This window comes from Amia ocellicauda, chromosome 12 (assembly GCF_036373705.1).
Source record: "Amia ocellicauda isolate fAmiCal2 chromosome 12, fAmiCal2.hap1, whole genome shotgun sequence".
In the NCBI taxonomy this organism is placed as follows: Eukaryota; Metazoa; Chordata; class Actinopteri; order Amiiformes; family Amiidae; genus Amia; species Amia ocellicauda.
The window spans coordinates 1,648,003-1,675,000 of NC_089861.1; the positions used below are offsets into that span (position 1 = coordinate 1,648,003).

General features: G+C 48.1%; 1 protein-coding gene across 4 annotated transcripts in view; it reads left to right on the forward strand.

The window, feature by feature from the left end:
- fstl5 (follistatin-like 5) overlaps window positions 1-22,877 on the forward strand; it is a 140,499-nt gene extending 117,622 nt beyond the window's left edge. For 2 of the 4 annotated variants that reach the window (XM_066718038.1, XM_066718040.1), the window contains 7 exons: window positions 79-213; window positions 8,214-8,240; window positions 8,847-8,965; window positions 12,008-12,157; window positions 14,936-15,043; window positions 15,307-15,431; window positions 20,284-22,877. In XM_066718038.1, coding sequence (XP_066574135.1) covers window positions 79-213; window positions 8,214-8,240; window positions 8,847-8,965; window positions 12,008-12,157; window positions 14,936-15,043; window positions 15,307-15,431; window positions 20,284-20,986 — 1,367 coding nt within the window. In that variant the 3' untranslated portion in view covers window positions 20,987-22,877. The remainder of the gene's footprint in view (window positions 1-78; window positions 214-8,213; window positions 8,241-8,846; window positions 8,966-12,007; window positions 12,158-14,935; window positions 15,044-15,306; window positions 15,432-20,283) is intronic. The other 2 variants (XM_066718039.1, XM_066718041.1) reach the window with 1 other exon arrangement.
- Window positions 22,878-26,998: the final 4,121 nt, after the last annotated feature.

The following is a 26,998-nucleotide window of genomic DNA, read 5'->3' on the forward strand; positions in this document are numbered from 1 at the left end:
TTGTTTAATATTATTGTTATTCCTTTTGAGACGGAAGTGAATAATGAAACCACGTTCTGGTTCTTCCTGTCGCTCCAGCCAACGGCAGCGAGGTCCACATCAGCAATGTGCGCTACGAGGACACCGGCGCCTACACCTGCATCGCCAAGAATGAGGCCGGCGTGGACGAGGACATCTCCTCTCTGTTCGTGGAGGACTCGGCCAGGAAGACACGTTAGTATTGCACACCTTATCACTGAAGTGCTCTCGTGAACTCGGATGGTTTCTCATGCTGGATGGTGGGTCTACTGGTTTCCATTCTCTTCCAGTTAAGCCATTTGCTGAGGTCTTATTTCACCCTTGTCAGCTTGTTGTTTTCGGCTCTGACACAGGCAAACAACAGCTGGGTGCTACAGTGAAAACCAGCTGGCACCAGGGGTCTTGGAAACCCACCACTCTGAGAGTTTGTCAGGTATACGAAGTTAGCGTTTTGTTTCTCACAGGGTTTCCAGTCTCCATCGCCACTGCTGTTTGGGTAGTTTGCGGTTCCTTCTCCCTGAAGGAAAGTGGCGTGGGGGTCAGTGTGGGAAAGTGAAGGACTGGCCTTGTTTTTGATTGTTTGTGCGTCTGTTTGTTTACCAGTTTCCTGAGTGTTCACCTGGTCCATTTATCGTAGGGCTCTATTAGTTCCTAAGTTTGATTTAGACAATTGAAACGCACACACTCGCCCCTCGAGCGCTGGGGCTGCTGGGAGAGGCTGCTTAGCTTCCCGTCAGGCATCTTCTCTGGTACAGGAATTGCCCGTCCTTTAAGAGCACAGAGAGTGGGTTTAGCTTGTCACCGTGTGAAATTAATTCAGAGGGTCCTGTCCTTTGTGCTTCTGCCATTTCTACACCGCAGCTGGCCGTGCTTATCTGTACAATTGAATTGCCTGCGTTTCATTTTTAAAACGCGTCTCGGGGAAAATATCGCGGCTCCCGGTTTTCAATCAATTTCAAGGGCTGCCGGCACGAGCACGCTTTAATAAACACGGCAGATAACACGTCCTGGCGAAACACACAGCCAGCGACTATGGAAATAAGATGTGTATGTACAGACACTGCCACTGCAACAAGGTCTGCTGCAACGCAAAAACAAATCGCTGAGGTTTGTGGACACAAGATCACATTGAGATATAAGCTGACGATGGTGTCGACGCATTTAAATTGGATTAGCAGTAGTGAGGGTGACAAATAGTTTAAAGACTGTGGGTTCACAAGTTAGTCCTCTTATTTCTCCTCCTCACTGAGAGGGATCTCATTCTGGGCGGCGGTGCAGATGGGAAGCCGAATCTCTCCTTTAAGTGCACGAGGGATAATTAGATTTGAAATAGATTGCTTCAATTTTACCACAGAGGAGAGAAAACAAGCCCCAATTATTCAAACTCATCAGCGTCATTTTCTCATATCACTTACAACCCGCACGACGAATGCCAGAATGGGAGAGAGTTTATAAGTCAGTTTATAAATGAAACATCTCCGTCTGCGCGTCGTCGTTTAAATTGCAAAAGACAGTAATTAATTCAGTCTCGTTTGCCTGTAATCACCTATATTGAGTGATGTGTGTTCAGCGTCTGCCCCCGAGGCGGTGAGAGATGTGCGGGGATCCCAAGGAGCTCGGCTTCTAGAAAAACGCTCGTTAACAGACAGTGGAGATCCGCGTTCCTCGTTCCCACTGCAGAGCTGCTTCGTGGAGATTAACATCCACGAGCAGCAGGGCTTGCGTTGTGAAGAGACGGGATGCCATTTTCCGGTCACGTAGTCATGTGTTGGTTTTCTAGGGCTAAAGGTCATGTGCGGAAGTTTTGCGAGAGACACTTAGGTGAGCAAAACACGTCACGACACGTATGTGCAGCAGCTGTAGAAGAACCTATTTGCCCTGTCAATGGAAACAGTGTCTTGGTCCCTCCAGGGACCCGCCGAGACGCGCACGGTCAGGGCCCGAGAGGTGAACCGAGGTCAGCCGAGCTATAGGATCGCGAGACCGGTCACAGTTCCCATGAGGAAGCCTTTGAAGCTGAACGCAGGCGCTAACTGGTGTTATTGCATTTCTATTTTTAACGTGTGATGAAAAGAAGGAAGGAAAGAAATGGGAAATATCCGCTCTGTTCCTGAAATCAATCAACGGCACTATTGTGGCCACAGAGGTCTTTGGGTTGCGAGGCGGGGGCAGCTGAGCCTCCGTTAATTGTCAATGACATTCGTTCCCATTGTGCCTCTGCTCGGAGAATTATCTGAAGTTTTATTATCTGAGTGTTTGTGATGTATTCGATTGTTCGAACTGCTTCATATCAAATACTACTACCTTGCAAGCCTAATTTCTTCTAATGAACAGACCGCAATAAAAGCATGGGTTCCGTGGATGTACCCATGTTTGTGCTGCAGATAAATAGAGAGAGAGGAAGATGCTTGCTGCAGTTTTAGGAACAACAGCAACAAAAGAAAAAGTAATATACCTACATTTAGATGCCAACAATAAACCTCTGCAAACACTGATAGCTCTAAAAGCTAAGTAGGGAGGTTAGAACGTCTGCAGGAACCCGAGAGCAGTAATGAATAATCCTGCGCGTCTGACTCGGCTCAATAACATCATGGCTGATTAGAGACGCTGAGAAACAGCGAGGAGATGGAGAGCACAGCTGTCCCTCTGGACGCAGGAAGCCGACTCCTCTGAGCTGCGCGACACGAACACAATCAAAGACACCAGAGCAGACACTCACATACCCACAGACAGACACACACACCACCCTGCTGACTGTACAGCACAAACGTACAGCGCGCCGTTGCGTAAAAGGACAATTATGTTATTTCAGGCTGACTCGACGTCCGTTCCTACATAGATTCTAGTTCTTGAACGATTTCTGGGCCGCCTCAGAAAAAGGAAGAGAAGAAACCCAACTGAAAACAAATCACTTTGTTAATTGGGAGAGTGACTTCAATGGGCCGGTGTCTCCTCTCCAGTAAATCACTCACCGCGAACGGAGACGCCACGCTCTGACGTCCTTATCTCTGGCTCTCCTGCCTTTTCTCTATTATCAATGTAAGGCACGCTGCCTCGTGGGGACTGTGTGTGAAGAGCGCTGCGCTGGCGTGTCGTCTGTATGTGTGCGTGTGCTTCCCCTGCCTTGGTTTCATTGTGCTGGTCACGGTATAGCGGTGCTGTTAGAGCATCAATCAGACGGCAGTGTGTCTGTTGTTATTGCGGCTGTGTTTCCCCCTCATTTCCCCTCATGTGCTCTCGTCCACACGTCCCTGTTGGTGGAGAATAAATCAGTGGTGTTGAGGTTTCAGGACCACGGCCATTCCCTTCCCAGACCGGAGAGATTCAGCTCCTTTAACCCTGAACTTCAGAAACATTGAAATCAGACTGAAGCAAAGCTCACAGCTCCTCTGTGACTGATGTTATCGATGTAGAGCTGACCCGTCTCTCTCCAGTCCTCTCTGATCCCTGCTCTGCACGGCCAGTACTCTCCCCCAGCATGCCGTGTTTTAATTTCTTACCCTACAACGGCTAACTTAATGATCAGGCTTCCAGTCTGAACTGCCTGCGGATCACGCTTCCCATTCTCCCATGGACTGGTTACGTGGTTCGAGTCGTGTCGGTTTTAGAAGCAGCATCACAGGGACACGTGATTTCCTAGATTCCTGCTCTGATCGAGAGATCTGTCTGAACTGGTCCTGCACTTCCAAGACTGTGAAGATACCAGATCGCTAGTCTCTCACGTAACGAACGCATGACTGCCTTCTAATTGGGTTCAGTGGCACACAGCGCCTCTTCACACTTGTGCTGCACAAGAGCGGCGTGTGCCAGGCGTGAATGACACCCTGCGAAATTAGGTAAATAAGTATTATAAAGCATCTGCGCGTGACGGGCCGCTCGCATTTAAAATGCATAACGCAAACCCCAGAAAAATGGGCGCCATAAATCACAGCTAGAAACCCTTTCGTTTTTCCCACGTGAGTTATAGTCCATAAAGGTTCCCGGCAGCTCTTGGTGACCGTAAAGCTGTCACGTCCCCCGAAAACGAAGCCACGGGCCCCAAACAGACGTGCTTGAAATAGATGTGTTTAACGGCGGGGACAGACTGGTTTGATGCAGAAAAGCACGCGCTGGACTCTGGCCAGGATTTATCGAGCTCGTCCACAGCGCAGGATTGTCTTCAAGCAGGTGGTGGATGTGACCGCTGCCGGCACCAGAGACAACTCAGAGATGAATTAGGCTCTGTGTGTCGGCAGATGCCCCTTGCCGCGGCTGTGTGTTAAACCCCCCCATCCTCTGCGTTCCTCACAAAGAGAACCGTCCTTTTTTTTATGTGGCAAAGCCGCATCGATCGCCTTCCCCTTGATGCTAAAGAAATAAATAAATAAAAATCACGGGCAGCGCGAGTGCCTTCAGCACAAGTCGTTCAGTCAGTTTTCTAAATTATTTTCTCTCTCCGCACGTCCTCTGGAGGGAATTGAAGGGCTGCCAGCGCCGATTCCCCCGACCGCTCTCAGTGCCGAGCCCATGTCTGAAGGCCACCGCCAGCACCGGCGCGCTTCTGATCTCGGGAAGTTAAAATTGGGCTGATGTCTTTGAATGGACCACGGCTCAGATCGGGAAGTGATTTGAAAGAGTGCCACATGACCCCTGACCCTTCCCCCCAAAAAAACATATATATTGTGACATCGTTATACAATATATCTCGGTTATACAATGAAATTATCTAAAGCCTGCGCCAAATCAATACGTTGACCTACCCATCAATAGCAAACTACCACCCTGCAGCCAGCAACATTTTAAATTATGAGCAGTAGAAAGTGGCTTCTCACAATACATTGCTAAAGTATAGGGTACGTTCTGTAGCTTGCAATTATTCTAGAGCACGTGTGTATTTTACCTTGGAAAACATCATTGTCAGGTTTCGCAGGTGAGCCGGGCAGGTCTGGGTGATTACTGGCAGCCGAGGCATTTTTGTTTCCATTAATATGAAATTCTCTCTCTGCCGTTTGGTCGTCTTAATGTGTAGCATAAGAAGCGCGGCTCATAATGTTCAGTTTTATTATTTGTTGTGTTGTGTTGTCGTTTGTTTATAAAGTATGAAGAGGAGATATTGCTGTGCATCCTTATTTTATGTTCCGCAGTTGGCAATAACCTCTTAGCTTTAGTTTCTGCCATCTAAACTCAATAGAGATGTGCTGTATTGAGCGTGTATTACAGTGAAATATACCGAGGGAGGCTGTGTGCTGAGGTTCCCTTTGTATTATAGTTTTACTGCAGATTGCGTTCTGTTCAAATTGACATTGTTGATGCCAACCAGGAATCGCCGCAGATGTTTCCACTGCGGAGAAACGTGGCTTTCTTCTCTGACAGCCAGCGTTAAAAGAACACACAATAAACAAGACGGAAATAAATTCACAGGTCTGTGTGCTACACCTGCATAACTCTCTGACACAGATTACCTTTAAAATCATAGCGTTTCATAACCTCCTTTTATTTACTTCCTTGAGAAACATCTTCTGTTCGCTCTGCACAAGTTAAAGAAACCTCAGCAGGCTTCCAGCTCTAATCTTGAGTGAATTATGTTGCAGAAACTTGACTTCCTCTCCACTGCTGAGAGAGACAGAGTCTTTGAAAGCCAGACGCTTCCCACAAAGGTTTACCTTTTTCAAATTCCTACACATCCGCCACTCGGGGGGTAATGCCTGTCTGAACGATATTACAACAGACTCCTCGGCTAAACACCAGTGCTTGTCAGTCACCAGAAATGAAAGGGAGTGAAATTAAATGCTGCAAAGAGAAACGTGCCCTTCTGGACGCTCGGTAAGTTTCCTGTCAAGGTGTTTTGAGAATTTCAGCGTGATGAGAAACTCGAGCTTTCAGGACTTGGACTTCAGCATCAGGGTCATGAAAGAGCCGTCTGTAAAGATGATGTCCTCCTCCTTGTCCCTCTCAAACCCCCGTGGCTATTTTTTAAATGGGTGGTTTGGTGCTCTGCTGGGTCTTGGAGCTGTGTGGCCTCTGAAACCACTCCACCAAACATAGGAGGCTTCAGCCAGATACTTTGCCGTCTCATTACTCGTTCACAACACAGATCTCAACACAATCTTCCAGTTGTGATCGTTGCTTGCTCCAACGCCATTCCCACTCTCTATCTAGCTCGACTACCCGTTCCCTCCTCCTCCGGCCCATGTAAATTAACAATAAGATACAATCCCGAGTCCAATTCATCACTTGGAAGATTATAAACCTGGCGCTCGGTGGCAGCAAGATTGAAGCTTCTGGCTTCTGCCACAACGGAGGAACCGAGCCATATCCACGGGGTGAGCGCAGCTCTGGTGCCGAGCGTGGGGATGGTATCGGCCTTCGATATTTCCATCCAGAAACCAAACTCGGCAAAGAGGGAGATCGCACAGCCTAGGATACACGATAACTGCAGCTTAATCTGCATTCGAAAGAAACTCATGCGATGGACCCTGTACTATACACTCCAGACGAGAGCTGAACGAATTGCGAATCATGCTGGAATGAAAGGAACAACAACAAAATAACAGAGAGCAGCACTCCCCCCCGCATTTTCATTTAAATCTGGGAGCTAATTATTTGCTTTGAACTTCTTCTACCTATTATGCATCAGCGGTGGACGGGTGCCAGACACTTTGCTAACTGCGGAGTAAGTAAGCTTTTCCCGTAGCATGGTATAATAAACCACACTCCATCACGACGGCCGGGAAATCAAATATGAATAACCTTGCTGCTGGGCAGAGGCGCTCTCTCGCTCATACATTACTGCCGTCCCGCTGTTTCCATCCAGTTTAAAACCCATTTGTGCCGCCCCGAACGCACGCGCTGTTGATCGGCCACCGGGCGATGCAAATTTCTGACGAGCCGCTAAAGTATGATGTATGTGGCTCGACTGGAGCTTTAATTACTCAGCGACCGTGTGCGCCCTGATAGCGCTCCGTGATGAATCGTTGCAATTCACAGCGAACCTTGGCTCGGACCCACAAGGCAAACCATTTGGATGTGAATAGGAGCAGAGCTGGAGTTTTATGTTTTTTCTTCTTCTCAGTGGTACCTTGAAAAGCAGACAACATCCAATAGCTCAGAGGGGGATCCAGTGAACGCCTGCTGAAAGTGTGCGTGTTTCTGTGGACATCTGTGATTCCGCATGCAAACCCACGCCCCTAATAAACACACAATTTCATTTAATAGTTTCCTTACATCGTTTAGTCAGCTCTAGCCTGATTTCCTGCGTCTGCGAAGTTGCTTTTGATCGTTGTCTGGCTGTCGGGGACCCGTGTGCTGACACTGGGGACTGCAGATATCTACACGCCAATACATAGACAATAATTACCGTGTTTGTTTCACAGTATATAAGTGTGAAGTCATTTTCCGAGGCTTAAGAGGAGGCTTCAGTGTGCGACTCTGCAAACCTCGAAATGTAGCGGAGCTCAAACGCCACACTTCGAAATATAGCAGGTGCTGCTGAAGACCACACTTTGCAGCGAGCCTGTGTGACTGAAGAGTGATTTCCTTTGTGGATTCACTTCTTTGCGTCTTGCAAAACTTTTATTTAAATCTTTTTCCCCCTCATGAAAAAGAGGGTCACAGAGGGTAATAGGAACCGAATGACTTTCTTGTCTCAGTTCTACGTTTTATCACTTGAATGTGTAACTTTTTTGTTAGTATCAGTAGGGTTTTGATGTTGTATGCCATTTTCACTGGATTTCATGTTGATGTGATTAGAAAATCCCCATCTAACCAGTTTTCATGAAGCCTCCTAAACTTCAGAAATAATTTATTTTGGTCTCAACTCAAATGATACCTTCAAGGTGGCAATTGATCACAAATGCGAAGAACCCAGATGTTGACGTTGGTGTTGTTTTGCCCAGTAAAGATGTGCCATCAAGTTCTGGGTTTTATCATAACAGTCAGTGTTCATATCTGTAGGGAAATTAAGTTCATCTGTGTGGCAATAAAACAGGAAGAGTTTGGCACAAGAAACCAGAGGAGCGCTGTCCAGCCTGTGTCGCCGCCCATGGCCTCCTCCGTCCTGCTGTCTGGGTGTCATGTGTGTATTTGTCTGACTCACATGTATAGTTAATTTCTTCTGTGAATGTTTGCTTGTTTGTCTGCTTTGGCAAATGCTGATTGTTCTCAATCTCTGCCTGATCTGAATCCATCTCTCCTCTCTTCTTTCCCCAACGCTTCAGTGGCAAATATTCTGTGGCGAGAAGAAGGTATTTCATATTCGATACCACTGGCTTTCTGTGCTTGTAGATGGAAACATCAGCATGTGTGTCACATATTTCTAACACATTGTGGACAGTGAAACTTCCCACAGCCTGCACCCCTTAGTTAGGGACATACAAACCTCTAAGGAGCTGATTTTCCAATGGTGGCATTGTTTTTACCCGGCGGTTTGACTGCAGTTTATTGTGTTCTGCAGCTTTCCATATTAGGATCGTTTATTGGGGCTCGTTATCTTCTCACCCTTCACAGTGAGAAGATCAGCTGTCAGAGTCTGTTACAGTACCTGTAATAAACACACACAGTCATTATTGTCTCTAGATCTTTGCTTTGACAGTGTGGGGAAAAAACATCACGGTTACAATAAATGTAGTCACTCAGATGTGTTTACTGGTAAAGTATGTATGTTGCAAGAGCATATACATGTATAAATAAGCTTGTGTGTGTATATGTACTCATGTTATGGATATATATATATATATATATATATATATATTCAGTGACACCAGAGTGGCTGTCAGTGTTTCTGAATGATGGTCTTCTAATCTGCAATGGAAACGCCTACATATAACACGTTTCTCTCTCTTCTGCTTTAGGTCTCGGTGTCGGCAACATGTTCTATGTGTTTTACGAGGACGGGATTAAAGTCATCCAGCCGGTGGAGTGTGAAATCCAGAGACACATCAAGCCCAGCGAGAAACTGCTGGGCCTCCAGGTGAGCGGCCGCCGGGCGAGGCTTAGACATGACCGCTCCTCTCGGTACATATGAAACATGCATGGCAGTGACGGAAAAAGGCCTCGAGGTCCAGCCCCCTCTCAACGCTCCTTGCCTTCACAAGTGCGGAGAACCGAGGCGTGATACGGGCGGTGACTTGAAGATTAACGCATCTCCTTATGTTTCCCATTCCTCCTTATTCTTCTGACCGGTTTGTAAGGTATGACTGGACAAACAAAGGCAGAGCCGCGACTCTCTCTCTCTCGCTCGCTCAGGAAATATCCATCAGGCCGAGCCACGCGGCTGCCACACTGCCGGGGGACAGGCGATATAGACACCTGTGAATCTCCACTCGTTTCGTTTCACCCTCCCGATTCCTTAATTAGTCACGCACGGTTTTGCAGACGAGCTGCGATAACTGTGTGAGGCCCAAGTCCTCTGATTTTATATGATTAGATGATTTTAGAAAGTGCCCGAGATCAGAGCAGTACAATCTGTGGAGAGTAGTGGAAGTGTCAGCCGTTCTTTCCAGCCTTTTACACGTTCTCTTGGCATATTTAAATATGATTAGACGTCAATGTGTTAATCGAGTCCTCGTGCCGCATGTGTCACGCGTGTTACTCGTAACTGTCCTCCTGTATCAGATTCTTTATTAGTTTCCTATCGGCGAATGGAGATCGAGGCCAGATGGCTCTTCTCTAGTGTGCCTCGAGAAACAGGGACGTGTGTCTGGGTTGGAGGCTTGGAATCTAAGCCGTTATGAATGAGATGCGGTTTACCGGCAGCATGAGGGTCAGGCATTCAGTATTTAGACATGTGGAGGGACATGGTGGCACACGGATTTTCTTCCACAGAACACGTGGTTTGATTTGGAATTAAGAAAAGAAGACAAACGATAGTGATGCTATCAGGAGATGAAACGCAGTACGAGAAAGGGGTCTCTTTCCCGAAGCGTCGGGCTCTGAGCTCGGCGGCGCGCTGGAGTGGGATACGTCTAACCTTTCAGATGTTTGTAGTTGTTTGCATATTTTATGTGAATCAACGTTGGCGTGTGATGCAGTGGAACGTAGATCTGAATTATTAACTTCTCGGGCTACGTGACCCTGTGCCACGACAGCAAATGGAAAGTGGATGTGTTGTGTAAGTACAGGGGTTCAGAAACATTAATCTGGACGGTCAAACGATACGAGACTCGAGAGAACAGAAGGCCTGGTCCTCTGAGACGAGCCTGACGGATGTCCTGAAGAAGACATATCGCTGCTACTGAATTAAATGTCATCTCTACACTTGTTGTCCTTTTCTATGTGGAATTATGTTGCTAAACTAAAGAAACCTAGAAAAAACAAAACACATTTCTTTTCTCAGGTACCTTCTCCTCACAACAAAAGGATCTGTGTTGTTTTGCGGCTCGTTTTCCCTGGTTAGTCTCCCCTCGCGTGCGTTCAATCCCCAGGTTCCCTCTGGGCGAGAGATGCACAGATTCCCAGCCCGGGGGGACGCTGCTCCGGATGTGTATCGTGACTGTGGCTGCAGCGCTGATGTTATCACTCTCCTAAGAGCCGTTGTGGGTTGTGATGCCACAATACGGCTGCGAGTTGCTTTTTAAGAGAACCGCGCACTTCATCTCGCGCTCTCGTTTTGACACTCGGTTATCGTTCGGGGATGACAAGCGCAGGGTTGCGAGGGAGATGGCATGCTTGGCACCGGGCTAAAAGCTTTCATGTTTCAGGAAAGACTAAATCAATCAACGGATACAAGAGAAACAGGAATGACAGCCTTCTGCTTATGGAAGAAGCGAGAGAAAGAGGGGATGTTTGTCAGAAACGTACTGCACTGATCCGGTGAAGCAAATACACAATAAGATCACACAGCTGCCTGAGAGAGACTCCTATATGCAACGCTGCGGTTCTGAGCTTTTCATCCTCTCTGATGAGAACTTGCCCTCAGCCAGGTGTAACCAAGTCCAGGGTCCTCAAAGACACAGATTATTGTGCGTGTTTTTCTGTTGTTGTTATGGTTGTTTTTTAGGAGAATTGTATACAGCAATTCATACCCCCCTGTGTGATGTTTAATATCAATTAACGACGACGTTCTGTGTCAGATGGTTGTGTTGAATTTCAGGTGACACTCAGCATCACAGCCTCTATGTACTTTTTCCTTTTTCCTCTTCTCTTTTTTCTTCACTTTGTTTTCTTTAGTCCTTGTCTCTGTTTCTTAAGAACATGAGAACATTAGAAAGTGTCCAATCAAGAGGAGCCCATTCGCCCCATCGTGCTCGTTTGGTGTCCATTAATAACTAAGTGATCAAGGATCCTATCCAGTCTGTTTTTGAATGTTCCCAAATTGTCTCTTCAGCCACATCGCTGGGGAGTTTGTTCAGATTGTGACGCCTCTCTGTGTGAAGAAGTGTCTCCTGTTTTCTGTCTTGAATGCCTTGAAGCCCAATTTCCATCTGTGTCCCCGAGTGCATGTGTCCCTGCTGGACTGGTTTGATGTGGTCGATGCCTTTCATGATTTTGAAGACTTGGATCAAGTCCCCACGTAGTCTCCTCTGTTCCAGGGTGAAAAGGTTCAGTTCCTCAGTCTCTCAGTAGGACATTCCCTTCAGACCTGGAATAAGTCTGGTTGCTCTCCTCTGAACTGCCTCTAGAGCAGCGATATCTTTCTTGAAGTGTGGAGCCCAGAACTGTCCACAGTATCCAGATGAGCTCTAACTAGTGCATTGTACAGTCTGAACATCACTGCCCTTGTTCTCAATTCTACACTTTTGACAATATACCGTAGCATGTTGTTTGACTTTTTTATTGCTTCCCCACATTGCTTGGATGGAGAAAGTGAGGAGTCCACATAGACTCCTAGGTCTTTCTGATGCGTTACTTCATCTAGTTCTATTCCTCCCATAGTGTAATTATAGTGGACATGTTTGTTACCTGCATGTAATACCTTGCACTTGTCCACATTGAACTTCATCTGCCTTCCTTTCACTTTCCTTTGAGTACTTCCCTCCTTCCCTCTTCATTTGTGTGTTTCTGTATCTTCCAGGAGGAGGTTTGCCCGAAAGTGGAGAGTGACTCCACTCAGAAGTGCATGTGGACCTCAGCCGTGAACGTGAAGGACCGCTTCATCTATGTCACCCAGCCACTGCTCAACAGAGTGCTGCTCGTGGATGTGCAATCCCAGAAGGCTGTGCAGGTAAGGCGTCTGTGGCCCTCAGAGTGCTTGTCTTCACTCACTAGCGATAATTAATGCATATTCAAAAGAATGGTTTGGCTCTAACTTCGTGGCATGGACTTGTATGAAGATATACATAGAGTTGTCCTGATATGGACGTATGGGCGGGACTCAGATGATGGACATTTGCCGGTGCTGTCTTCTATAAAGGATGTATGGAGGGTGTGTAGGTTTTGTAGAAAGCAGTAGAAGTGGATGTAATCAAAAGCTAGCAGAACTGCAGTGCATGATGGGAATCAGGAAGTGCAAAGACAGCAAAAGCAGATAACTTTGTTTTTGTTGTTTGTATATATAAATATAACCGGTATTTCACCAGGTAGTTGTTTAGATTAAGAAAGCAGACAAGTAACGGAAGAAGAAATAAAATGCAGGAGACATATTGATGAACATACCTGGAATCGTAACAGTAACACAAGTTATAGTAGACGAGTGTTGTACAGGGGCCTGGCGAGAACATGGGTGCGAAAACGTATTTAAAACTAGTCTGTGCCCTGGATGTGAGAACATTACAGCTCTCCACATTTCTGAAGCGTTTCAGAGATGTAAAATGCGTGACGGTACACAAGATACCAGCCCAGCACTCTTGTAGTGAACGTGCTGACACACCGCTCAGTCCTCTGAGGAGGCCAGGCTTGTGTTGTTTACTCGGCTGCAGGGACGGCGCGGTTGTTTTTCCCTGGCAGAGGAGCTCGGGTTTCAGAGCCCGGAGGCCCGAGGCAGCGTCCTGGGAGTCGGGCCGGGTATCGGCGCCAGTCACACAGTCATTAGCACATCACCTGGAGGGTTGGCTTCATTAGCCGAGATTAGCTGTCCTTAATTGGCCACCTGCTTCTCCTGTCACACTGGCAAACAAACTTTTGCGTTTTGCTGGTGGGCGGAGGGGTCCCAGAAGCCAGGGACTGTGGTTGTCACACACAGGGAAGGAGAAGAGTTAATAATAATAAAGTGCTTAATTCCTCATCTGAATTATTTCTCAGAAAGACTGTACTGGCAAGGATGTGAGTAATTACTCGTGTCAGTGTAATTGTGCGTCAATTGTATTTTTAGTTGTTGTTGTTTTCTGTTTCAGATTTTTGTATAAACCCTGGAGGTGTAATGTTTCAGTTAAATTCAACACATTTCCTTCCCGAATTACAGTCATTCGCATTTACATCACCTTATTGGAGAAGTCATACCTCACCCACAGAGCTTCACAACAAAAGCGTTATCGTTTATCTGGATATTAATATTAATGTGCGTTTTGCCGCTGGTGTTTTCTCTGATTAAAGAGGAGAGTATCGTCACATGACATGAGGAGTAATGATGGGATAATGAGTTTTATTCCGTTTCGATGGCTGTGTTGTTGCTGATCTGTAATATCTCATAATCAAGTTAAAGTCTGAGAGGTAAAGAAACACAACTTGCCTAAATTCCATTGGAGACTTAATCCGATCAAAACCAGAGATCTACCCGTGAATCGCAAATCACATACTCGTACCCCATTGTGTTTTATTTGTAAGTAGTAGAAAGTGGCCTCGATCATAAATGAAACCGAGACCATGTTCAGGTGTGTGCTATGAGGTTCAAGAGGAGGTCAATGTTGTGGTTTGGTCTGGCCCTACTTGTCCTTCACTCCATATTTATATAATGGCTCTCAGTGGATGTGTCTCCTGTACAGGGAAGTGATAAATAAAGGCCCTGCCTCTTGTTTAAAGTGTCATTTGAGACGCTCTGTGCGGATTAGGGAAGGGAGAGAGGGAGAAGAAGTGAATTTTAATCTTCGAGGCACATCTTCAAAGGGCTAAACATGTGATACACGCATCTGTTTTCTCTGCCTGTCATCTCCTCTTCATCACTCTCACTGGTGTATCCGTGCCCAATCCACACGTATGAACACTGTTAACTCACACGCGGCAGCTGGACGGACGCGCGCACGGGGACAGGAGGTGACACTCTCAGACCTGCACGTGCTGTGGATCTGCACACCGAGACAAACTAATTGCGTTGCTTTGACTTAATTGCACTGTATGATTGCTGCCCTTACTTTCAGTGGGTTGTCTGTCGGCACACGAAGCAGAGGAGCCACAAGCATGAACCATCAGAAACTGTTCTTCCAAAACACAGAGGCAATCCTCCCGTCAGAAAGAGCCACCCGTTCCTTGATTCGTTTATGTCCTCACTCATTTGTTAATTCTGCAACAGGAAGCCCACGAAGGCCAGGCAGGCATTGTGGCACTTTTGACCGCTGACTGTAGCCCTGACACAACCACGATTGAGACCCGCCTGCCAATTGCAATCCCAGCACTTGATTGCTGCTCTCCTGGGGTTTGCCGGAGACGCACTGCAAACCTGCCATCAAGCACAGAGTGTGTAATTTGCAGCCGGTGGGTCAGGCAGCATTTTGATTTAAGCCTGGCCTGTGGCTACGAACACGTCGCACAGTGAAATGGTGCGAAATCCATCGTCAGAGACATCTGTTTCTGTTTCATCGAAAGCCTGGGAAATAACAGAGCAGGTCTGGATGAATGCATTTTGTTTAACTGGGATTTATAACCCAAATCATCAGCAGAGCCTCAGACAGGAATCCTGCAGATATCACATGCAGATAACACGCATTTTTAAGTAACTTTCAGCCCGTCTTGCCCAGCATCCGCAAGCAGAGACTGGTGTGGCGACGTGCCGCATTCCTGTGGGCGCTGGGTCACTGGGCCGGGTCACTGGGCGACGGGGCTGAGACTTTCCTCTGCTTCCCCCCCGCAGGCCGTGAGCACCGATCCCGTGCCGGTGAAGCTGCACTACGATAAATCGCGAGACCAGGTGTGGGTCCTGAGCTGGGGGGACCTGGAGAAAAGCACACCCACCCTGCAGGTAGTGTACGATGGCTTTGTCTGTTCGTCTTTGTGTGTGGCAAGATTATGAAACTATAGACTCCTCTCTCTTTTTAAATGGGAACGACTGCTGGAGAGGCTGGCTGTGGATTTAAATAGTCTTATACACGCTTCCTGTGGCACACCGTGGTGAAAACACAGCGGAGTGGAATCGCGCCACAGTTGGGAGAGGAGTAGTGCAGTACAGTGCAGTATAGTGTAGTAAACCATCCTCATCTATTCTTCTGGCTCCGGTCCCTGCAGGTGATCAACCAGGCCAGCGGCAGCACGGCGCACCACACCGTCCACACCCAGCCCGTCGGCAAGCAGTTCGACAGGGTGCACGACTTCTTCATCCCAGCCACGACGCTCATTATTAACCACATCAGGTGAGTGTGAGGGAGGGCCGTGTCTGACGCAATCGCTCCCTCAGCCCCGCAACACAGATACACGCACAGAGACACACAAATACACACAGACACAGACACACACACACACACACACAGAGACACACATACACACACACACAGAGACACACAAACACACACAGTCACACACACACACACACACAGAGACACACAAACACACACAGTCACACACACACAGACACACACACAGTTGTTTGGTTGTTCTGGGCATTCATAGCTACTAACGATTTAATTATCCCCAACTGCTCAGCGTCTCGTAAACTGACAGCCTGTCTCTCTCTCTCTCTCTCTCTCTCTCTCTCTCTCTCTCTTTATATGTACAGTTCTTTACCAGAATCGTTTACCGTTTTACGGTGTAGCAGTACATGCCAAATCATTTCACACTGACTGTCCGTGTTCAGGAATTACAGGCTGCTTTAATGACCCTCTGAACCGCTGTCCGACCGGGCGAGTGAGAGGCCGACCCCATTAGCACTGCTTGACATAATGTCAGCCCGATCGTCCATTAAACCACCATCTCCTGAGCCTCGTCAAATCATCACCCACTGACATGACATGTGACACCCTACGATTAACTGGATTTGAGACCCACAATGTGTACTTAAGTGTGAATGTGTACATTGTGAGCTGGACGATATGGGTGACGTTTCACACACCGGGCTGTACCTGTAGGCCGCAGTGGACCATCCTGTCTCTGCCCGGCCCATCCGAGATCCTATTCGGGAGATGAATCGACACTCTTGCACAGGGAGATACCGGGAGATGAGGGACGGTGCAGTGAGGAAGAGAGGGTTTTTGGGGGCTCGGAATCCCCAGTTGGGCAACACCGATGTGGCTTATTGGCCGCTTCAACACAGTGTGTCCTAGTGTTTTTATTTCAATATTATATTTCCACTCAGTGTGACCTGTTTGGACCCTGCGGCCACAGCAGCACCGAACAGAACTACAGCATTGGTTGTGAAACCCAGAACGCCTCACTGAGGTCCCTCCTTCTTTTTCTGTGTTTCTTTATAGGAATGTGACTCGTGGTGAATTGAATCGCACCCCACCCCCAAATAAACAAATAAATCAGTAATCTGTATATACACTCACCTAAAGGATTATTAGGAACACCTGTTCAATTTCTCATTAATGCAATTATCTAACCAACCAATCACATGGCAGTTGCTTCAATGCATTTAGGGGTGTGGTCCTGGTCAAGACAATCTCCTGAACTCCAAACTGAATGTCTGAATGGGAAAGAAAGGTGATTTAAGCAATTTTGAGCGTGGCATGGTTGTTGGTGCCAGACGGGCCGGTCTGAGTATTTCACAATCTGCTCAGTTACTGGGATTTTCACGCACAACCATTTCTAGGGTTTACAAAGAATGGTGTGAAAAGGGAAAAACATCCAGTATGCGGCAGTCCTGTGGGCGAAAATGCCTTGTTGATGCTAGAGGTCAGAGGAGAATGGGCCGACTGATTCAAGCTGATAGAAGAGCAACTTTGACTGAAATAACCACTCGTTACAACCGAGGTATGCAGCAAAGCATTTGTGAAGCCACAACACGTACAACCTTGAGGCGGATGGGTACAACAGCAGAAGACCCCACCGGGTACCACTCATCTCCACTACAAATAGGAAAAAGAGGCTACAATTTGCACAAGCTCACCAAAATTGGACAGTTGAAGACTGGAAAAATGTTGCTTGGTCTGATGAGTCTCGATTTCTGTTGAGACATTCAGATGTTAGAGTCCGAATTTGGCGTAAACAGAATGAGAACATGGATCCATCATGCCTTGTTACCACTGTGCAGGCTGGTGGTGGTGGTGTAATGGTGTGGGGGATGTTTTCTTGGCACACTTTAGGCCCCTTAGTGCCAATTGGGCACCGTTTAAATGCCACGGCCTACCTGAGCATTGTTTCTGACCATGTCCATCCCTTTATGACCACCATGTACCCATCCTCTGATGGCTACTTCCAGCAGGATAATGCACCATGTCACAAAGGTGGAATCATTTCAAATTGGTTTCTTGAACATGACAATGAGTTCACTGTACTAAACTGGCCCCCACAGTCACCAGATATCGACCCAATAGAGCATCTTTGGGATGTGGTGGAACGGGAGCTTCGTGCCCTGGATGTGCATCCCACAAATCTCCATCGACTGCAAGATGCTATCCTATCAATATGGGCCAACATTTCTAAAGAATGCTTTCAGCACCTTGTTGAATCAATGCCACGTAGAATTAAGGCAGTTCTGAAGGCGAAAGGGGGTCAAACACAGTATTAGTATGGTGTTCCTAATAATCCTTTAGGTGAGTGTATACGAGCCGAAAAATAAAGCATCCAGTGATCACATGTAGTAGAGAGTCATTATTACAATACAGGCATTCCTGTAGTAGCCAGTTCATCGTATCCAGCGTCTGGCAATGCGTCAGATTCTGTACGTTGTCTGGCCATGTTTCGGGCACATCTCACTCCCCTGATACTCTGGACCGCGCTGTTAGAGCCATCGAGCCTCCCCCTCAATTAAAATAAGCACGGAAAGTGTCGTGTCTGGATGAAAGCAGAGTCGTCTCGTCCCGGCCTCTGCGCCGTGTGGAAGGTCATGCCGGGGTTCAGCCGAACGAGAGAGAGCGCTCTTTCAGCGGAGAGGTCTCTGCAGATGAAATCGATACCAGTGTAGCTCTTTGATCACGCAGATTGATGCCGGGCTGCGGACTTGCTTTAGATGGTTACCTGATGGTCTACTACCTAAACCGGTCTGATTGACCTTTTCTCCGGCAAATAATCTTCACTTTGTTCTGATGCCTTCCACATCGCCGGTTAGATCGCAGACTGCCACGTCTTTTATATAAAAACGACTTCAACACCTACAACAGAGGAAAGACAAACCTGTACTGTGTAACAGTCGATCTTGAGTTACTAAGAGTTGTGTCGACACAATGGAGACTCCGAGTGTCTCTGTGCTCCTGCAGTACAGCCTTGATTGTTTATACTCCTGAAGTCTTGACAAGCCCATCGTCATATTAAAACCCCGACAGAGGCTGGGTCTCCACTCGTTTCCGAAGCGTCCGCCGCCGTCTGAACGGTCTGCAAATCCAGTTCTCACCGGGACGGCACTGTGGGGCTAAATTTACTAATATCACAAGTCACAGGGTCCGGAGAGAGGGAAAGAGGGAGAGAGGGAAGGAGGATGAGAGGCGACAGTTGGGAAGGAGGGAGAGTTGGATAAAGGGAAGGAGAGAGATGATGGGAGAGAGATGAGGAACTAAGGGAGGTAGGGAAGGGTTGAGAGAGAGAGGGAAGGAGGTGAGAGGAGAAATGAGGGAGGTAGAGAGGAAGGAAGGGAGGTAGGGAAGGGGTGAAAGGAGGCACAGGTTGAGGTAGAGAGAGAGGAGGGGAGGTAGAGAACTAGGAAGGGAGGTAGAGAAGAGGTGAGTTAGAGAAAGTGAAGGAGGTGAGGAGAGAGAGAAGAGAGAGTTACGAGATGAAGGAAGGGAGGCAGGGAAGGGGTGAGAGAAAGAGAAAGTGAAGGAGCTGGAGGTAGAGGTAGAGAGAGAGAGAGAGAAAAGAGGTAGATTGTTTTTTCTTCTTATGAGGCCGATAATGAAACGCACAAAGCTGGATGTTAGTAGTTCTGACAGGTTGTCTTGATTTCCTTAATTAATTAGTATTTTGTCTTATTTCTAGTGCACCCTTTTCCAGTACCTCAGTCACCCCAGTGCGCCTAATTAGCGATGTATGTAATTAGCCTGCTTTTAAAGACGCCGCCGTGTCGCCGCGCTGCACTCACACACACGTCGCCGTGTTGCGGAGACGAACAGCCGCCACTCTCTGCGCTCGAATCCAGCGCGGCTGCTTGCGGTTTTCACACTCAACCTTCAGGAATCTTTAATCAATTCTTAAATATACAAACACTTTACAATCTATGTGAACACACGTAATCGCATGCATGTTTTAATGAGGTAGATGCCGAAACAGGCCATCACCTGCGCTGGAAGCTTCTGGAGGAGCGCGTGGCTGTCGAGTTGTTATATAAAAGAACAGATGTTAACGGAGGAGCGGAGAAAGAAAACCCTCTCTCATTTCACTTGACTTTCTCTCCTCCTTCCTTGGCTCAGGGTATCGGTCCGTGACGCATTACAAGCAATTAGTCAGGAGCTGGCGATTGTACAGGACTGGATGAATAACTAGACTAATGTGTTCATCCCGTCTGAAGCACTCCCAGTCCAGCTACGCATTATTTACTTGTCTAGCCTCCGACGCCTGCTTCAGTGATCCGCTCGGCTCTTGTTCTCTGTCTCGCCCGTGTTGCGTGTGACCTGTCCGTGTCCGATCTGTCTTTGTTTCTGTGGCTTTCTCCGTGACCTTCTGCCGGTCGGGACGGTCTGGCGTATGACGGTCTGACATGTCCCTCCCCACGTCGATGCCAATATCACCCCCGCCCGGCTGTCCAGAGCCGAGCCACACCAGTCGCCTCCCTCTGTGTTTCCCGGTGCTGTGGATGTGTTCTCGGCATGAAATCTCCGCTCTGCCGTGGCGGAGCGTCTGTGATTCTTTGACAGCATCGCAGGGTTTGATGGAGTGGAAAATGTGTCTAAAGCCGCGGCTGGCGTCGGCACACAGCCGTGAAACAGCGCCACATAAATAGACATATTACAACACGCTGATGCTTAAATTCCTGTTTGTTGCGGTTGTTGTTTTGGTTTTCTCAGCTGTGTGAGGGGAATGAGAGAGACTCCTGCTCGGTACCGATGAGAAAGACTTCTCTCTGCCCCGGTGACTCAAAACCGTGTCTTTGTTTTCCTCTCCCGGTTCCCGGTCAAGGTTCGGCTTCATCCTGCACAAGGACGAGCCGGCGCTGCACAAGATCGACCTGGAGACGACGTCCTACGTGAAGACCATCAGCCTGAAGGATCACGGCTGCGTCCCCGAGGCCCTGGCCTACACGCACCTGGGCGGCTACTTCTTCGTGCGCTGCCGGTCGGAGGCCCCCGGCGACGCCCGGCCACAGCTCGTGGTGGACAGCGTCACCGACTCGGTGATCGGGCCCAATGGCGACATCACTGGCACGCCCTACACCTCGCCCGACGGCCGCTTCCTGGTCAGTGTGGACGACCTCAAGGGCCTGTTGAGGGTGCAGTCGGTCACGGCGCGTGGCGAGATCCGCCCGGCCTTTGACGTGCACACCAACCTGCACATCTCCGACCTGGCCTTCCAGCCCTCCTTCACAGAGGCGCACCAGTACAACGTGTTCGCCAGCTCGGGCCGGCAGACGGACGTGCTGTACGTGGAGCTGGCCTCGGGGAAGGTCAAGATGATCAAGAGCCTGAAGGAGCCGGTGAAGCCAGCCGAGTGGCCCTGGGGGCCGCGCAACCGCGTCATCGAGGGGAGCGGCATGTTTGGCCAGTACCTGATGACGCCGTCGCGGGAGTCGCTGTTCATCCTGGACGGGCGGCTCAACAAGCTCAACTGCGAGATCACCGACGCGCCGAGGGGCAACGCCGTGGTGTGGGTGGGCGAGGCGTAGGCACCGGCCGGGGGGCTGTTTTCTACAGCGATCGTTGCACTCAGTCCGGTCCTGTAATCTACAACCCCGATCCCCTTTTTAACAGCCTGTTTTAACAAAGATAGCCTGATAACGGATAATAGAAAAAAAAACTTTATAAATCTTTTTCAGTCGGTTGGGAAATCAAATTAAATTGTGTGGGGGAGAGAGAGAGGGAGGGAGAGAGGGAGGGAGAGAGGGAGAGAGAGAGAGAAAGAGAGAGAGTGGGGGAAGGCAAAACTTTCCCCGCTGTCGCAAACTTAGAAGTCAATTTGGAAACATTACTTTCAATTAGAGGTCTCCGCGGCAGGGAGATAAGAGCGAGCGTCGCAGTTTGCTGCCCGCAGATTAACTCCATAAAAATACAAAGAGACGTAATTTATCTGTAGCTGCAGGGAGTTTCGAGCTACCATCATAAAAATGCACTTGATTTGTGGTGTGTATTTTCAATTGATTCCCTCTCTCTCTCTCTCTCTCTCTCTCTCTCTCTCAACCTTTCATGTCTGGGGAGGAAACATCAGAGTCTCGTCCGCTGTTTAATCTCGGCCCTGTGCCTTGAAGGAGAGCGCAGTCGAATGACATCGCGGCTCCCTCTGTGCCTGCAGCTTGTTTGTCACGAGAGGAGACGCGTTCACTCTGTGTACCGTCCTTCGTGCGGAGAACCCAGCCCCTCTTATTTATCGTTCTTTGCGAGGGAGGGGAAACGCCTCCTTCGAGAAATGGTCCTGCTTCTCGTTTTTGCGTCGTTCTTTCTTCTCCTCTTCTTTCTGTCAAGCGTGCAGGTGGTGGTTTCAAGATGCCGGGGAATCTGAGCTTCTGGAAAGGGAACACATAGAGAGAGCTAGCCGAGCTGAGACGGGCACGGGGGATCTGAGCGACGGCCGCCGCACACTGTTTTTTCAGAGATGTGGGGGCTGCGTTGGTTCGTCTTTCCCATCGTCAGCGCTCGGTTTAATTAGAGTTTGGACCTGTGGCCAACGAGACGAGTCCCGATCGATCTGCGCTTGAAACGAGAGGCGTCTGATTAGCGCCGGGCTCTTTTGAAGTGAAGCTTTATTAACACGAATAAATAAAAATAGGCTTTGATCGTAGAGCTGGCTTTGTGTGATTCAGTAGAATGGCAGCAGTCGCAATACCGTTGTCGCGTTTGTGTAGTTCGGGCGATCGCAGAGGTCTGGTCGGAGGTGGAAAGATAAGCACAGAACAGCGTGCTTTTCAGATAAAAACTCTCTCTCTCTCTCTCTCTCTCTCTCTCTCTCTCTCTCTCTCTCTCTGGGTGGGTGTAGTCTATGCATTTTCATTCTTAAAGCCTGCCTAGATAGGGCCTTTATAAGATGAACCTTTTCAAACTGAACTAAAGTTTATTAGGATTCTCGGGCTTAAACGACACCGAGGACATGGTTGCCGGTTTAAAAAAATATATATATATTTTATATTTTTATTTTCATGTAACCTGTTGTCAAATTGTCCAAGGCAATCATCCGAGAAGTTTGATCTTTTTATAATATTTGGTTTGACATAGAGTAAATCCCTCATAACCCCCCGGCTTTTCACTCCCGTCTCGTGACCTCGGTTTTCTAGTCGTGTTTCATGTAAATAGCAGCGGCCGTGTGACGCCTCGCCTCCTATTTGCTACGCTGTGTTCCCGAGTTCGGTTTATCATTTCTAGGGATTGAATCCGCTTCCTTTTTTAAGAAAACACGAACACGTCATCCTCCGCCCTTCAGTGATCGAGTAAAATGTGCTGTTGCTTCAGAAGACATCGTCCGCCCTCGACGCGTAGTCACGTCCGTTTATTCATGTGATGCTTCTGTGTGTAGAGAAATGCTTGACATTAACCAAACAATAAAGACCATACATTTTAACATTTTAACGCGGCCTCTGCTGTGATTATATTGTGTCTTCATTGTGTGATTCGGTCTGCGAGGCTGATGCAAACGCACAATCTGTGCTGCTGTGCGACTCGCCTGCGCAGCCGGCACTGTGTTTATAGTGTGTGGCTGGAGTCAGACATCTAATTAACATATTAGCACTTTTGCAGGAATCTTGCTGGAGAAGATTTCAGAGCTCGTGCCATTGCCCCTCCTACAACCCCTCCCCCCACTCTCTCACGCACACGCACACACACACAAGAAAGTGACATGTAACAAAGTCAATTAAGATTTGCAATGGAAAATTCTCCAAAGTAAGTGAAGTACGTTTAGGCCTAGAACAAATCAAAACACACACATAAGAACATAAGAACATAAAGTGTCCAGCTGAGAGGAGGCTATTCGCCCCATTGTGCTTGTTTTTGAATGTTCCCAAATTGTCTCTTCAGCCACATCGCTGGGGAGTTTGTTCAGATTGTGACGCCTCTCTGTGTGAAGAAGTGTCTCCTGTTTTCTGTCTTGAATGCCTTGAAGCCCAATTTCCATTTGTGTCCCCAAGTGCATGTGTCCCTGCTGGACTGGAAAAGCTCCTCTGGTTTGATGCGGTCAATGCCCTTCATGATAGTCTCCTCTATTCCAGGTGAAAAGGTTCACTGCCCACTGATTATAAACTTGTACGCTATTTCGTTATTTGTATAAATGGCAGAAAGAGGCTTCGGACAAGAAATTAAACCATGAGCGAGCAGTACACCCAGGGATTGGGGATGTGGGCTGCTCAGGGTTTTGGTTTGGCTGAGGTCTTAGTGTGCACAATTATGACGTCTCTTTAGTGTGTGAGGGGCTGGTGAAGGCCGTGCCAGGCTCCCCTTGTCACGAGCAGCTCCATGTATCTGTGTGATGCACAGGAAGTGTTCATTGCAGGCCCTTCTCTCACAGACACGTATTTGGTCCCAGCATCCTCTCCCGCTGAACTTCAGACGTGGGTTACACAATCTGGCTGCAACAATGGGGCAAAGACAATATGTTGGCATCTGACAGGGCACTGTGTGTGTGCCGTGCCAGGATTGATGGGTAACAGCATTTCAGGTACACAAGTAAGTTGCACAAGTAAAACTTTCTTTAGCACCACAGTACAATAACAGTATTGATTGTTAATAAACTGTAGTAGCTGGTCATGTGTAAGCAGGGAGTAGTTATTTGCACTCAGTCCATCATTCTCCTGCAGCACATAAACCCTGTGAACGGCAATGATGGTTTTAAAAGCCGTAACTGTGATCTACAGTATGATTATGTCCTTGCAGACGCCTCACACACAGTTATTAAGGGAAGCATCGTTGAAAGCATTAACAGACAGGAAGTACAAGAGCGAAACACAATAAGCACTCAAGAGGACAAACCAGTGTCGCTCAGCTGTGAGCCATGGTGTGCGTTAGCCTGGGTGACACCTTATTGAGTCAGACCCCCTCCATCACACCCCCCCTGCCACGGCTGCTCGGAGCACCAGGGTGTAAGGCACACCTGATCCCTGCTCGATGCCCTGCCCCTCTCGATACTGGCACAGCGCTGGCGACCCGTCGGACACACACAGCCATCTGGGGCAACTGCCGAGCACCGAGACAACCCAGCGGCACCAGAAGACCCTGCTGGGGGGCGTTTGAACACTCTCCCACGTCTACGGATTAATTTCGTATGTGACGAACCCTGTCACACACTAACAGAGGGACAGTCCTCAGAGTGGGGAAAGTACTGTCCAGTGTGGGTGTGACACTGATGTCTAACCGTTCCGGCTCTCCATCTGGTTGTGTTTTTCCAGAGCTGAGATGAATAAAGCGATGATTAAAATGAGAAGCGCGGCGGTGTTTGCAGGTGCAGACGAGAGCTCTGGATGAATCGAGCCTCACGTACCCGTCTACCTGGTGTGGAGATCCCGGCGCTCATCTCCCAGGCTGACATTCACTAATCCAGCGGGATCAGCGCATGCAAAGTGACACTGATCCGCTCGGGATTTACGTCTCCGGCGCGGGGGCCCCGTGTAGTTGGGTCACGTTGTTCTCTTCGTCTGAGGTGAAGTCTGAGGCTCCGGGGATCTCGGGTGGGTTTGTGCAGGTCGTGAAGGAGAGACGTGGATTACAATTGATAGTTGAAACGATTTATGAAGAGGTTGTGTGTCTGTTTCTCTCTCTGTGTGCTGATTTACATGATCTAGTCACAGGGGGAAGGAAAGAGTTTGGCAACACCTGATGGATTGGCTAATAATCGGACCAGTACTGTCAGTGTTTGAGGTACACACACACTCTCACACAGAGAAACAGAGACAAACACACACACACACACACACTCACACACATGCAGACACACACACACACACACACGCAGAAACACACACACACACAGCCCAGCGTCTCCTCGCTCGCAGGATCTCGGCCCTGAGGGGGTCCTATGAATTATAATGGACGACAGGAGAACCCCATTAGGCGTGTGATTACGGAGGGAGATCCACAGCCTTGTGCTGGCAGGGCAGTGTACTGTATCTCACAATCTGGCTGTAGTAGCCAGGCTGGGCCACGGATAGGGGGAAGAACAGAGACTGATATCTGCACTTTCAGAGACGCTCACTGGGTCGAGAGAGGCTATTGGCCCGTGAGATGCGCTCCAGTCCCCCTCGAAGGAAACGCTTGACCGGGGAAAAGCTGGAGGCAGAAAACGAGGGGAATGCAACCGAGCGAGTATTTGTATTCATGGCTCCAGTGAGTATTACAGATAAATCCATTCTGACAAGCGCAGGGAGCCATTTTTGCTCCCGTTGATTGGAAAATTTCTGAAAAATGTCCCTGTTAGCGCCCCTTCGATATCGTCAGGTGTAACGACCGCACCATCACTACTACACAATGCTTTGTGTACTTTCTCATGAATATTTAAATGCTTCAATATAGCTGGTGTTAAAACACATCTTCATTGTTCATGCTGTTTTTTTCTTCTTCTCTTTCCTCTTCACAGTTTTATATACGACTCAACAGGCCCACAGAGTCAGTTTGAGTTTTACACAAAATTAAATAGAATTTCCAGGAAAAGGCCACATTTAAATAACATTTTAAAAAGTATTAAAATGCAGCCTGGATTTCTGAACACTGCATATTGAGAAATGCGTTTCAGCTGTCTTCAGGCACGGACCCCTAGTGTCCTATTAAATATTCTCTGAAATGTTATTTGTATAGCAGCTTAGAGATCTTATGATATACGGAGTCGCAGGGGAACAGAGCCGCGTTTGTAGACCAGACTACGACAAATTAACAGGTTCATCACATTTAGGATGAGATTCGTTCTACAGGGGATGAGAATTTCCAGCAGGATTGTGAAACTTTCTGTGCATGGCGGCTAAATCGCAAAAGACATTGCCCTGGACCGGATCAAAACTTTGACCTACCATCACCGTTTACAAACTGTGCCCCCTGGCACTGTTATTGATCAGCAGTGGAACGCAGCTTCTGACCATCAATTAAGCGAGTACAATGTCACTTGTCACTTGTCACTTGCCTGCGCCTCCTTTACTCCTGACAGATATAACAACCCGGCGAACTCCAATTAGAAATGTTTTTGTTGTTGTGGTCCGGAGATCTCGAGCTATATCCTTTGTGATTCAGCATTCCAGTTAATCCCAGGCGTGTTCTAAGGGATTTGAGTCACGGCTGAGCAGGTCACTCATTGCCCCTTCAATCACGTCTTCCTCTCCTGCGTTTACGGACTCCCAGACTTCCCGGTTCAGTTAGGTTTGAAAGGCACATCCAAGCCCCTTCGAGGTCAGGCGAGAGACTCTTCCTCACGCCGTGGCTTTTTTGGCTGCAGAAGCCTCTTGACACCATGATGTAAGATCCTCTCGTTAGACGGCATAATGTGTAATTTGCAAGGACTCCGATTCCTGCTCCAGCACTCGCCCGATAGGGATATTACACTATTAATCAAAACCTAATTCCTGGAGATTGCGGTCACAAATAGGCAGCCATTAGTAAAACAAGGAATTATCACCCATTAATTCATAATAATGGTCATCATAAAAGCTGTAAATGAGCCTCAATGTTTATTAATGATGAAGGTTTTTCATCTTGCAAGAAAAAAAAAACATTAA